The sequence below is a fragment of the Drosophila hydei genome, unplaced genomic scaffold, assembly GCF_003285905.1.
Source record: "Drosophila hydei strain 15085-1641.00,03,60 unplaced genomic scaffold, DhydRS2 tig00008116-arrow-pilon, whole genome shotgun sequence".
In the NCBI taxonomy this organism is placed as follows: Eukaryota; Metazoa; Arthropoda; class Insecta; order Diptera; family Drosophilidae; genus Drosophila; species Drosophila hydei.
In genome coordinates this window covers 890,190-903,786 of record NW_022045829.1, presented here as the reverse complement: position 1 = coordinate 903,786, position 13,597 = coordinate 890,190, and the positions used below count along the sequence as shown (strand labels likewise).

General features: G+C 42.8%; 4 protein-coding genes across 7 annotated transcripts; 3 read left to right on the top strand and 1 right to left on the bottom strand.

The window, feature by feature from the left end:
- The first annotated feature begins 221 nt into the window (after positions 1–221).
- On the top strand, positions 222–1,049 carry LOC111596356 (hybrid signal transduction histidine kinase B). Its single transcript, XM_023310551.2, has one exon. It carries the CDS (start codon positions 284–286, stop codon positions 1,016–1,018), a length of 735 nt encoding a protein of 244 aa, XP_023166319.1. The 5' UTR covers positions 222–283; the 3' UTR covers positions 1,019–1,049.
- A 462-nt stretch (positions 1,050–1,511) lies between these two features.
- On the top strand, positions 1,512–2,786 carry LOC111596358 (protein slowmo). The gene has a single exon (XM_023310555.2). It carries the CDS (start codon positions 1,525–1,527, stop codon positions 2,182–2,184), a length of 660 nt encoding a protein of 219 aa, XP_023166323.1. The 5' UTR covers positions 1,512–1,524; the 3' UTR covers positions 2,185–2,786.
- Positions 2,787–3,537: 751 nt separating this feature from the next.
- LOC111596336 (phosphoribosylformylglycinamidine synthase) lies at positions 3,538–9,369 on the top strand. Of its 3 annotated transcripts, none has more exons than XM_023310513.2 (4): positions 3,538–3,584; positions 4,966–7,202; positions 7,257–8,405; positions 8,470–9,369. In XM_023310513.2, exons 2-4 carry the CDS (start codon positions 4,976–4,978, stop codon positions 9,171–9,173), a joined length of 4,080 nt encoding a protein of 1,359 aa, XP_023166281.2. In that variant the 5' UTR covers positions 3,538–3,584; positions 4,966–4,975; the 3' UTR covers positions 9,174–9,369. The 3 variants fall into 3 exon arrangements, with proteins under 3 accessions (XP_023166281.2, XP_023166279.2, XP_023166282.2); XM_023310511.2 differs by lacking the exon at positions 3,538–3,584 and adding an exon at positions 3,696–3,944; XM_023310514.2 differs by lacking the exon at positions 3,538–3,584 and adding an exon at positions 4,525–4,551.
- Positions 9,370–9,784: 415 nt separating this feature from the next.
- LOC111596337 (FAST kinase domain-containing protein 1, mitochondrial) lies at positions 9,785–13,578 on the bottom strand. 2 transcript variants are annotated; one of them, XM_023310517.2, is made up of 6 exons: positions 13,379–13,578; positions 11,467–13,210; positions 11,131–11,410; positions 10,370–10,644; positions 10,117–10,312; positions 9,785–10,052 (listed from the first exon to the last, which is right to left on the bottom strand). In XM_023310517.2, exons 2-6 carry the CDS (start codon positions 13,169–13,171, stop codon positions 9,845–9,847), a joined length of 2,664 nt encoding a protein of 887 aa, XP_023166285.2. In that variant the 5' UTR covers positions 13,172–13,210; positions 13,379–13,578; the 3' UTR covers positions 9,785–9,844. The 2 variants fall into 2 exon arrangements, with proteins under 2 accessions (XP_023166285.2, XP_023166284.2); XM_023310516.2 differs by lacking the exon at positions 13,379–13,578 and having other exon boundaries at positions 11,467–13,371.
- Between the last annotated feature and the right edge of the window lie 19 nt (positions 13,579–13,597).

Sequence of the window (13,597 nt, the reverse complement as noted above, 5' to 3'; positions counted from 1 at the left end):
GGGCTTCTAGAGATGGCTGTTAATGTCGTATGTTTCGATTGCCAAAAATTTAACTTTTCTCACATATCATTTTTACGTTTTTATTACATAACATTTTGATTAATATTGTTTATTAATATTGTTATTAATATTGTTTATTAATAAATGAAATATTTTAAGTAAATACTTAATTAGATACTAAATTAACATTTGGTTCAATATTTACGCTCACGATTCTCATCGGAAATACGCACATCTCTAGCTAACGCTGGGTCAATTGAACAACAAAAAATTCTTCGCTAAAATGTCATATTTATTAACGGAAATCGCCCTGGAAATGCTGGGCTACAAGTTTTACGACACGGATGGGGTATTTCATTTGATCAACTTTCAACAATCCACAACAGCTGCTCAATCCGATGGGCAGACACATCCAGAAGAGCCCTCGTTAATGGAGTTTATTGATCAGCCATCTGATACGGATTCCGAAAAAAATAATGGGCACGAGCAGGCACAATCATCAACGGTTCCCTCGACCATTAAACTACGCGGCACACCCGTTCGGGCATTAGCCAAAATGATGGAATACCAGAGCGATAAAATGCATAATGGAAACGAAGAGCAGGAGCAGCAGCAGAAGCAACAAACGCAGCAGCAGTCTCAACCGCAACCGCAGCATCAACAACAACCACCGAAACGATCATCCAGTTCCTCAGTGGAAACTGAATCATCGCATGTTGTACCAACGAAATCAACAAGTACAGCCCGTCGAACACCCACCAGAGCTTTGGCTAACATCATGAGCTATGAAATCGATAAAATACGTAATCAAATAATATTGCGTATGGAAAAAGCACTGAAAAAAGAACCTGGAAGGCCCAGCCAGGAGGCACTACAGGAAGGCCTAAAGGCTGAGCTGAAAAAATTAGCGCGAGACGCCAACGAAATGCAAGAGTTTCGGCAATTCTTAGAAGAACGACTACGACGCATTGATTCACGTCCATATGAGGCCTACGTTCGAACGTTTCGTGCTGAATAATTTTTGGTATACAAATTTAGTATAGTTAGTATAAAAAATATTAAAAGACCTACTTTTAAAATTGAGATTCTAGTCAATTTTCTATTTAGTTAATATACATAGATTTAAACAACCAGGGGCAAGTATTAACCGTTTTCAGTGTTGTACTACCTGCGCTGCCGATATTTAACGATGTTTCTTAAGAGTGGCCACATAATAATTTCTTAGTTATCGACATACCGATAAAACCAACAAAGACATCGATAGCCGAGCAGTCACACTACTCGCAGAACACCTGAGTAAAGGTCGGTCCTCAGTATTTGTCACCAAAAAATTTATTACAAATTTTTCTCAAAATTTCTTTTGTAAAACGAACCTAAACACAATTTTTTTACATTTTATTCTGCTCTGTTGCCTCGGCGATATACAGGCAGTCCCAGTGTCGCGCCCCGATTGCGAAACAGCAGTAACGACCAAGAGAGAAATACGTACAATAGAGAAGAGGTAACGCCAGCGACGCTTGCATAATGAAAATCTGGACGTCCGAACATGTCTTCAACCATCCATGGGAGACGGTCACACAGGCCGCCTGGCGCAAATATCCAAATCCAATGACACCATCGATAATTGGTACCGATGTCGTCGAACGTAGAGTGGTAAATGGAGTTCTACACACACATCGTCTCGTTCAGTCAAAATGGTATTTCCCGAAGTGGACGCACGCGCTGATTGGCACGGCGAAGACTTGCTTCGCCAGCGAACGTTCCACAGTGGATCCGCAGCGCAAACAGATGGTCTTAAAGACAAATAACTTAACATTTTGCCGCAATATTAGCGTTGACGAGGTTCTCTACTATGAGCCACATCCGGGCGATTCAACCAAAACCCTGCTTAAGCAGGAGGCAACAGTAACTGTCTATGGAGTGCCTCTCTCACACTATATGGAAGATTTGCTAGCTAATACAATAAGCTCAAATGCAGGCAAGGGCCGTCAGGGCCTTGAATGGGTCATTGGCCTGATCAATACGGAGGTGAAAAGCATTGCTGATTCGGCTGCACGGGGCACAGATGAATTGATACACAGTACGCGACGTTCCATTGACGAAGTCACAGAGAGTGCGCGAAAGAGTATGGATGAGATTGGTGCACAGGCAGCCAAAGCGGCGAAAGCGATGCACATAACATAAATGTTATTGATATCGAGCATAGATAACTATTTATCTATCGTGCACCATATTTGTAAGTGGGTGCCGTTATTTTCGACGTAGTGAATAGGAAATTAACGTTGTAGGCGCATCGTCGGGTACGCTGCTTTGTCGTAGTACAACAAAAATAAACAAACAACCATAAAATAATCGAACGAACATTAAAACACATAAAACAAAATATTAATTCAATTCAACATAATCTTCTCTTTGCAAAATAGCAAACGAAATATTTGATTCGTCTGCTTTGATATATTTTTTAAATTCAAATTTAAAAAAAAAGAAAAACTACAAAAAAAAAAAAAGAAACCTTTTCCATATGATTGCTGAAAGTTGCTGTGATTGGTAGATACGAGGGTCAGATAGTTAACGTAACCCACACAATAACCTCCCTACCAATATCAACAGATGAAGCGACATCAACAACAGAGAGAGCAGCAAAGTAGCAAAAGTTATTTATTCATAAATAAAAACCAAAATATAGTTTGTAATAAATGCAACAAATTAAAAAAAGCCTGAAAAAAAAATAATAAAAAGCGAGCACGAATAATAATTCAAGAAACGCTCTAAGAAAACTATTCAAACAAACGATTTTCATGATTTTAATTTATTTATATTTATGTATGTACATGTATATTATGCATGCATATATTGCGTACTTGGCGACCAACACTATCATCGCTGATGACCGCTAAATTGATTGAAATACTTGTGGGCAAATACATATGTATTTACATTTAAAATTAAACCTAGATAAGTTCTGATTACTGTTGTGTTGGTGCACACGTTTTGATAGCGTCTTTCTTTTCGCTAGTTTTGTTTTTGGGTAAAGCTTTCTGTGACGCTGCTTATTTTAATGTGGTGGCTGTTGCTATACGCGGCGAATTGACGGCGTCACTAGCAACAGTACAACAATGAAAAGTAAAAAAGTTTTTTTTAATTTCAGACAGTAATGTGCGCGTGACATAGTCTGCTTCACACACGAGCAAAGAATTTATTTTGAACATATGTGCAGACATACTTACATATACGTATATTTGAAAATTCCAAATAGTCAGCATTATACATTACAAATAATATATTATAGTATTTAATTATTTTTATTTTAGTAGGAACGTCTGCTAAAAATGTTTAAAATTGCATTAATTCGCATAAAGTATTAGCTGTACAAGCTACATATCTACCCTATTTGCAATGTCTTTTAGTACAGGGTAACCATAAAGCTTTCAACAGCTGTTTTGAACTTGTCAAGCCTAGTTGCCAATTTGCTGCTAATAAAACGTGCGCATCAGGCTCATTTTCTCGCTCTCTCTTTTACTTTTGCTTTTTAGTGTTCTTTGCTTGATTCGCACGTGCGCGCCGCTTATTGTCTTCCAATTTGGGTTAGTTCATTTATAAAAATCTAGTTATTGTAGTTAAAGTAAATAGATAATTTCAACAAAAAAGTTGTTTGTGTTGAGAAAAAAAATATGTTTACGATTTTGCTGTTTATCAGCAGTAACAAAAACAAAAATACGAATTATGACGCCAGTGCCAATGACTGCAATTGCAACTGGGCGTCTGCTGTGTGTAACATGAGACGCTGATCTGTGGTTGGCTGATAACCCCCTGCCAGGGGTGTTGCAGTTGCCAACGGCTTGAAAACCTGTGCTAGACTCTAGTTCCAGTGTTAGCGTTCAGTCTGGCAGAGAAGCGTCTAGGGAACACACGTAAAACATCGGACTTAAATAATAAAAACAAATGTAAGGTTGCAGTCAATTGGTTCAAAGTGTGCCTAGGGTAATTTCATTGGTTTTATTTGCCAAGATGTCTTAATAAAGGTTTTATTTTGCGTAGATATAAGTGTAGGTAAAGTTGTTCTAGTGTAGGCCGATAATCGCAAAATATGCGTCCCAAGGTTGTTTGGGCGCACTCTACATACAAACGTACAAGCTTACGTACGTATATTTTCACTCAATATAATTCAAACCCTATTTTAAAGTAGAATAGAGTGAGACAGAGTGAAATGTAGTGAAATGAGTGAAAGTATACATGTATGTTATGCTATAACAGAGAGTGAACATTTTGGATGCCGCGAGCGTGGGAGATGAGTTTAACCATAGCTGTCATTCTATTGGTTGAGTTGAATTTGATCCCGTTGTATGTTAACAGAGTGCTCTGTAGCAGAGACAAACATTGTGCATGTATAAGTGAGAAAGTTGTTTATTACGCTCTGCTCCGCAGCAAAGTGCATTGTGTGAAAGCATAAAGCTGAGCGTATTAGAGCTAATGCCGGCTTAGTGAAGATTTAGTCTGTGCGCGATTCTCTACTCGATCGGTTGTGTCGCCCGCACTCTCATATACAAATAAGTATTTAAATAATTTACATTTAAGTATATCTATTTAGTGCTGTTTTTGTGTGTTTAGGCGCTTCATGGTTCTTTAGAGGTTTATATGTACATATAATTAGATTTTTCGAATTGCTAAAAACATAAATGACCAATTGTTTCATGTAAAGCTTTTATTACAGTTATACTGTGACCAAGGCAAATAGATATTGATAACGGAAGAGAGAGAGAGAGAGCATTGAGAGAAAAAGCAAGAGGAAAAACGAAGAGTGAGAGTGTTCTAAAGCTATTCTTAAAAAAAAAAAAGGTTTGCAGCAGCTGTTTTTTTTTGTGCTTGAACTTGAGTAAATGAAAAGTTTAACAATATGCAATATTTTTTTTATTTAATTATGAATAAATTTTAAATTATAAAATTGTTTGTTGCATGTATTTACAGCTAATCGACAATGGGCATTTTGCGATTTTATGATGCAGCTGCATTTGACGCTGCCGAGGAGCAGCGCATGTTACAGCGCCTGCACAGCGTTGGCAAGGATTTGGTGTCGGTAAAAATGGAGCGTTGCTATCATTTGGAGTATAACAAGGATTTGTGCAAATATCCTTTAGCTTTGGAACATTTGATGAGATGGCTGGTTAAGCAGCCACTGCAGAAGCGCTGCAGTCTCAATGAGCGGCCAACACTTGAGGTGGAAAACAGCGAATTGGAAATGCTGGTGGAGATTGGCCCACGCTTCAATTTCTCCACACCATACTCGACCAACTGCGTGAACATATTTCAAAATCTTGGCTACACAGAGGTGCGTCGCATGGAAAGTTCAACGCGTTATCTGTTGACCTTTGCAAAACCTGCATCTAGGGAGGTGGCTCATTATGTAACTCTGCTTGGCGATCGCATGACCCATTGCCAATATACTTCAACGAATACGCCGCAAGAGAGCTTCGACGAACAGCTGCCGGCACAGCAGGCCGCCTGGCATTATGTGCCAATTCTTGCCGAAGGACGAGCTGCGCTGGAGCAAATCAATCGACAATTGGGCTTGGCCTTTAATGATTACGACTTGGACTACTATTACAAGCTGTTTGCTCAGACTCTAAAGCGAGATCCCACCACAGTGGAGCTGTTCGATTGCGCCCAGAGCAATAGCGAACATTCCAGACATTGGTTCTTTCGCGGACGCATGGTGTATGAGGGTCAGGAGCTGCCCAGCAGTCTGATCAGACTCATTATGGATACACAGAAGAATACGAATCCAAATAATACCATTAAATTCAGTGACAATAGCAGTGCTATAGTGGGATTCGAACATGACGCACTGCAGCCGCGAGAGATTGGCGCACCAGGAATTGTGGAATTACAGCGTGTTGAATCGGATTTGATATTTACCGCCGAGACGCATAATATGCCCACAGCTGTGGCACCGTTCAGTGGTGCCACCACTGGTACCGGTGGACGTTTGCGCGATGTCCAGGGTGTGGGCCGCGGTGGTCTGCCCATAGCTGGCACCGCTGGCTACTGCGTGGGCGCTCTGCATATACCCGGTTACAGACAGCCATATGAACCGGTTGGTCTCAAGTATCCCGGATCATTTGCACCGCCTCTGCAGGTGCTTATCGAGGCAAGCGACGGCGCCTCGGATTATGGCAACAAGTTTGGCGAGCCACTGATTAATGGTTTTACCATCTCCTATGGCTTACATAATGCAGCTGACCCGAACATACGTGAGGAGTATGTGAAACCCATTATGTTCAGTGGAGGATTGGGTACGATGCCCGCTTCAATGCGCCATAAAATAACACCCGAGCGTGGTCAGCTGCTGGCTAAGATCGGCGGGCCGGTCTATCGTATTGGTGTGGGTGGCGGCGCTGCCAGCTCCGTGGAGGTTCAAGGCTCTGGCGATGCTGAACTGGATTTTAATGCTGTGCAACGTGGCGATCCAGAAATGGAGAATAAATTGAATCGTGTTGTTCGTGCCTGCATCGAGCTTGGCGCTCAGAATCCCATCTTGGCCATACATGACCAAGGCGCTGGCGGCAATGGAAATGTGCTGAAGGAGTTGGTTGAGCCGGGATTTGCTGGCGCTGTCATCTTCTCAAAGGAATTTAAGCTTGGCGATCCAACCATAACAGCTCTGGAGCTATGGGGCGCTGAATATCAAGAAAACAATGCCATACTCTGCAAGCCCGAGGATCGTCAATTGCTGGAGAAGATTTGCGCACGCGAACGTTGTCCCATTAGCTTTGTGGGCGTGGTCACTGGCGATGGTCGCGTTACATTGGTCGAGCAAGCGGCACCGAAGGATATGCAGCAGGCTTTGCTGCCTGAGGCGCGTGAAAGCTACGGCAATTCACCTTTCGATTTGGAATTGTCCTATGTATTGGGTGATATGCCTAAGCGCACCTATGAACTGGCTGCCATTGCTAATCCTAGCAAGCAATTGGAGTTGCCAAAGCAACTGGAGTTGGCAGACGCATTGGAGCGAGTTCTAAGCATCGTTGCAGTGGGCAGCAAACGTTTCCTCACCAACAAGGTGGATCGCTGTGTGGGTGGACTCATCGTCCAACAGCAGTGTGTGGGTCCACTGCAGGCGCCACTCTCGGATTATGCGCTGACAACTGTCTCGCATTTTAGCAACTCGGGCATAGCCACCTCCATCGGCACACAGCCCATTATGGGTGAGCTTATAGAGTATATACTATTCTGCTATTATTTAATTTTCCATATTACAGGCCTCCTCAGTCCCGTTAATATGGCACACATGTGCGTTGCCGAGGCGCTTAGCAATTTGGTCTTTGTTAAGATTAGCGATATCGCGGACATCAAGTGTTCAGGCAACTGGATGTGGGCCGCCAAATTGCCCGGCGAGGGTTATAAGATGTATGAAGCTTGTTTGTCGCTCAGCAATTTGCTGCAGCAGCTGCGCATCGGCATCGATGGTGGCAAGGATTCACTTTCAATGGCAGCCAAAGTAGATGGTGAGGTGATCAAATCACCTGGTACACTGGTTCTCTCCACCTATGCTCCTTGTCCGGATGTGCGTGTGCGCATTACACCCGATCTGAAGGGTCCGGCAATGGGCAAATCCAGCGCTTTGCTCTGGATCAATATAGAGCAAAGCGCACGACTAGGCGGCTCAGCATTAGCGCAAGCTTATGCCCAGCAAGGCAAAACAACGCCCAACATGGAACGCACAGAAGTGCTGAGCAACGCTTTTCAGATAACCCAAAGCTTGCTGGGAAAAGGCGCTCTTCTGTCTGGTCATGATGTTAGCGATGGCGGCCTAATTGTGTGCCTGCTGGAGATGGCAATTGGCGGTCTGAGTGGACTGCAATTGGACATTAAGGAGGCAACAGCTGGCATCTCTGAATATGATGCAGTGAGCGGCACGATTGGCGTTAATATGTGTCTCTTGTTCAGCGAAGAATGCGGCTGGGTTCTGGAAGTAGATGAAACTCAATTGGAGCATGTACGCTCTTGCTTCCAGGCTGCTGGTGTGCCCAATTATTATTTGGGCCATACAACTGGCTTTGGTCTAGATGACGCACAGGTGCTCATTAAAAATGGTGCCAAAACGTTACTGAATAAGCCACTGCGCCAGCTTTATAGGCAATGGGAACGCACTAGCTATGAGCTAGAGAAGCTTCAGGCAAATGTGGAATGTGCAGAATCGGAATATGAAAGCCTTAATTATCGTCAGGCGCCACAATATAAAGCACCTGCTCAATTGCAAGCGGAGCTCGTCTTAAAGAGATGTGCTCAGCCTATACGTGTGGCTGTGCTGCGAGAGGAGGGAGTCAATAGCGAAAGGGAAATGATGGCCAGTCTGCTGCGTGCCAATTTCGAGGTGCATGATGTCACCATGTCAGATCTGCTTGCAGGTGAAAGGCTTAAACAGTCCCATTGCATATTAAACTGTCTAATTCAATTTCTTTATTCCATCAGGCAGCACCACCTTGGCGCAATATCGTGGCCTCGTCTTTCCTGGCGGCTTTAGCTATGCAGATACCTTGGGCTCTGCAAAGGGCTGGGCAGCAAATATATTGCACAATGCCCTTCTACGACCCCAATTTGAGGCATTTAAGAAACGAGAGGATGTGTTCTCGCTGGGCATTTGCAATGGCTGTCAGCTGATGACATTGATTGATTTCGTGGGCAGCATCAAAGATGAGGATAAATCACCTGTTGTACCTCAGCTGGCATTGCTGCACAATCGTTCGCAACGTTTTGAGTGCCGTTGGTCAACAGTTCGTATACCGCCGAATCGTTCTATAATGTTGAGCAATATGCAGGATTTGGTGCTGGGCTGTTGGGTTGCTCACGGCGAGGGCCGATTCGCATTCAAGCACGAAGAACTGCTCGAGCAGCTGCATAACGAACAGCTTGTAACGCTGCAATACGTTGATGATGTGGGCGTGCCCACCGAACTGTATCCCATGAATCCCAATGGTAGTCCAAAAGGAATTGCTGGACTCTGCTCTCCAGATGGACGTCATTTGGCATTGATGCCACATCCAGAGCGCTGCAGCGCCATGTATCAATGGCCATATGTGCCGCCTGGCTTTGAGGTACCCACCACACAAACCGAGAGTCCTTGGCAGCTAATGTTCAACAATGCCTACAAATGGTGCACTGCAGACCAGGAATAATAAAGCTTTGGAATAAACGTTTATAAAACGAAACAAAGCTTTCCCAACAAAACTACTCAAATATTGTTTGGGACATGCAGTCCTAAGTATACGATTTACTCTATAATTACTTTCTTCTATTCCAAATGGTTTTTATATTATAGAAACTAAATATGCTTGTCTTTTATACTTCCAGATATTCCAAATTAATTCTCCTTCATTTTAAAACTCATTGAAACATAAGAAATATGTTTTTCATTTCATTTCAAATTTTATGCACACAATTTTAATTCATGCATTTATATTTTGGTTTCTAATTGTAAGTAATTTCTTACTTTATTTACCTGATTTTTATACTTTCTTTCTTTATACATTTAAATATATTATATAACTATTAATTGACATTAAATTTTCATCGCTTTTTCCCATATTAAGTCAATTTTTATTCATTGATATATTTAATTTTTTATTTTCTACTTATATTTCATCAACTTTCAAATATAAAAATTATATCTTAAACAGGTTTTTTTAAATCGTTAATGACTAGTAAAATATATAAACATACAAACGTCATTTGCTAATTACAACAAAAAAAAAAACAATATTGTCAACAACTTCACAGCTTAACTAATTTAAACGTAAGTCCTAATGGTGATAAGTGTCTTAGCAAATTAACTAATTAATTTTTAATTCTAATGTGAAATTTGCAGTAGGCATTTCAAATAGTTTGCCTTGGCGCCTGGCGCATTCATATACTTGGAGTTCCAATCGTGTTCGTTTATGTGCAGCACCTTATAACCCATCATTTCCAGGTGTTTGATCTTTAAAGATTCGGGTCCGCGCAATGCTGTCAGATCATTCTCACAGAAGGAGTCTAGTTTGAGCAGCAAAATGGCAACTCTGGTAAGGAAAGAGCATAGATACTTATGAAATTTAGTGTCAGCTATTATACATAGATGTTTACTTAGTAATGCGGTCCAGCATGGTTGCCTCAACGGCAGGCGTTCGCACGGGTCGTTTGTCCTTATCAAAGTGTATCACAAAGTCTATTTGATAGCCATAGGGCGTTGTATGATTGCAGCGAAAATAGTTTTCATCCTTAAGTAGATCGTGTAGCAGATGCTTTACATCGGCATTAAACGCGCTCGGCACAAAGTGTTCTAAACGAAAATATACCCTCGATTATTCCAATTGAGCTTAATAGTTGGTTGACTTACTCTTGCTGAGCTGCGCCTCGACATAGTTCTGCTGAAACCAGGGCACGTTTGCTTCAGGTAAATCCAGGCAAACGGTACGATTCAGCTGCATCACACGATTCAACACCATACCAGGATATGTGGCCTTGGAGTAACAGATCTGGATCTCATCCTCGATGCGCTGGATAAACTTCACGCAGAACACCTGATTGATTAGCTGCTCGGGTATTGACTTGTAGAAGCAAAGAGCAAGGCATGATTGCACCAAGGATAAACCGCTCATGTGATCAAAGTCGCTGTGGAAGTGAGAAGATAGAACTGAATTAATAGCACGACTAAGAGTTATAAGTAATGGGATATAGTTAATAACAGCTCAGCTAACAATTTAAATAAAATGCAGAAGAGCTAAAAATATGGTTAGCAGAACAAGGTGATCATACTATAAGCAAGAAACTAATTTTATAAGAAATGTTTGAACTTTAAGATATGACTAGTCTGGAATGTTGGTCCGTATTCCATTTATCAAATGCGGTCTACAGAGTATATATATTAAAGAAATCGTAAATATAATAATACATAAAATAAATATAATATGAAGACAATATTTGAAGTAGATGAATAGAATAGACGAATAGCCCTTTTCTCATATTTAGGAAAGATACCACTAATCTCGATAGAATCACCTTGTTAAAAATCACAACTGCGAAACCTCAATATACCCGCTCTAAACGTATATCAACAGCTACAGGGTATAACTGCAAGAAATCAGCGTTGCTACGCACCGTATTAAGACCAAAGCAGCATAGTCTAATGCCTCCAGCGAAGCAGGCGTATAGCCCAGATTGTAGGCACAGGTGAGCACCTTCTCGACGGTGTCGCCTGTAATATGCTCGTGCTGCTGTGTCACATATTCGAACATGGACTCCAACAGTTCGGGCACAAAATAGTGCGAGGCATTGAAATTGTATGCCATCTCGCGTACAACGCGCGAATTGAGATCGTTGCAATTGAGAGACTTATAATGTGCTAGCGCTTGGTTATACACCTGTGTGTTCTTCAGAGCTGTCAAAGATTGGGATGAGGATTAGCATAGGGATTAGTTAGTTTCATTGCCTTACTTTTGCGATGGCTGAGCGTGCGCACGAGGATGCTTAGATCACTGGCATTGAGGGGCTGTTCTTCGCTGTTGCTCAAATGGCGCTCGGCACAGGCAATCAGGATGCTGTCCATGGTGTCCAGCTGCATGGCCAGCAGGTGTGGCACATGCTGACGGAAGCGCAGTTCGCAAGCGATCTGCACGCCACGACTGAGCAGAAAACAATCCTGTATATCGAACTGTGGTGCCATGGCTAACATTTTGCTGAGCAGAACGTTGGGAAATTTCTTCCAGGCAAACGGCGTTTGGCCATAGCCGAGAACAAAGGCGGCCAAACGGGCAAATTTCGTGGGCAATCTGCCTGCTACATCCTGCTCAATGGCCTGAATGCACAGGCGACTCAGCTTACGTTCCACTTCCTGATGCCGATAGGTGCCGCCCAGATTGTTGTTAAAGTTCATGTACCGCTGGCAGTCGCGTAGGAAACGCAAATGTGTCAGGTCTTTGGCACAGGATGGCAGCTCAGCTGCCACCGCTGACCAATAGGCATCGCAATAGCGCACATCCGCAATCTTCAGAGCACGCAGCACACTGAACAAATGGCCACTGGCATTGGGCAGTTGCCAAGCCGATTTGGATTGAAGTAGTTGACGGAATTGCTGCATATAATCATCGCGTTGCTGCAGTGAGCCAAATGGTACTGCGCAGGATAATACATCGGCCGTTGGCTCCTGCTGCAGCAGAGCAGTTGTTGCCTGCTTCAGCGGTTCCACGAGAGCCGCCGGTTCCTGATGATGCAGAAATGTGCGACAAACAATCTTCAGATCATTCGACTCGAGCTCGGGTACACAGTTGCGCAGCGTCAGCAACAACTGCCGTATTATGGCAGTATTCAAATGTGACCAATTGGACAGATTGAGCATGTGCAGCAATTTGAGTAGAGTCTTAGGTGTTTCACTGCTCAACGTTCCGGACTGCAGCAGCTCCAATACTCGTTGCTTGAATCTGTTTAACAATTCTGCGTCGATTAGCGAATGTAGCTGAAATAGGCAGGTGGATAGTAGACGTGCGTCCTGATCGCTTTGACAGTTGGTCACATGCTCCTCCAGATGTGGCATGAAATTGCGACAGACAAGTGGCGTGAAGAAATCCCGTTCCAAATTGATGGCCACCAACAAGCGAGACAGCGCGGGTAAAGCTACCAACTCTTTATCCACAGTCAACTCTATAATTTCTAGAGCGCGCATGAGTATGCGCTCTAGCGTGTGATCACTGTTGGGTACGTGCATCTTGCGTAGATACAAATAGCAACAGCTCAGTTGATCTATATTCATAGACGGTACATGGAATGCCAAGGAGGGAAGCAATAGCTGTTGCAGCTGAAGAGTTAGCTCTGTCTTCTCGCTGGATGACAGCTGTTGATAGTGTGCCCAGAGCACAGAGATGCATTGCACGCGATCTGTGAGCTCCAGCTGGCTTTGGGCAAACATTTCCAATAGCTCTTGTGGACTTCGTGCTGCACTCAAATGTAAATTAAGTTCATCCTCTAAATTGGCGGTGGTGAAGGACATTTCACAGCCCTCTAGCTCATCCACCAGTTGCTCGTGATCACTGCTAAACGTTGCACGTTGCCTGCTGTTGGAGTAAGCAAGGGACTGCAATTGCTGCAGCTGTTTTGATGTTGGCCTCAAGCGTGTTGTTTCTCTTATAGGCGGCTTTGCGCCCATATTTACATGTCGGCGTAACAGGTGCAGTTGTCGCACTTGCTGCATGTATTGCAGGCATTTACATGGCGAACGCGGCAGGTAGTTTAAATACATTAGAAAATTTGCAATTTTTATACAGAAAAATCGTGTGTGTTAAATAATAAACAAATTGCGACTTGCGAAATGCGGGCGCGATGACCAACAGTCGAGCTGGTGCTGCCAACTTATGTGGAATATGTTGTAGCCCTGGCAATGCAACAGCAGCTTTTAAATGTGTGAGTAGGCAATCGGCATAAGCTGATATGAACATGTAAAAGGAACGCAGCTGTTAAAGTTCCCCGGAACAAAAAGAACTACTAGAACGAAGGAAGGCAAAAATAAAGCAACACGAAAAAATACAATCGAAATAGGAATGTTCATATAAGGAACTACAAAAAGTGAGCATGC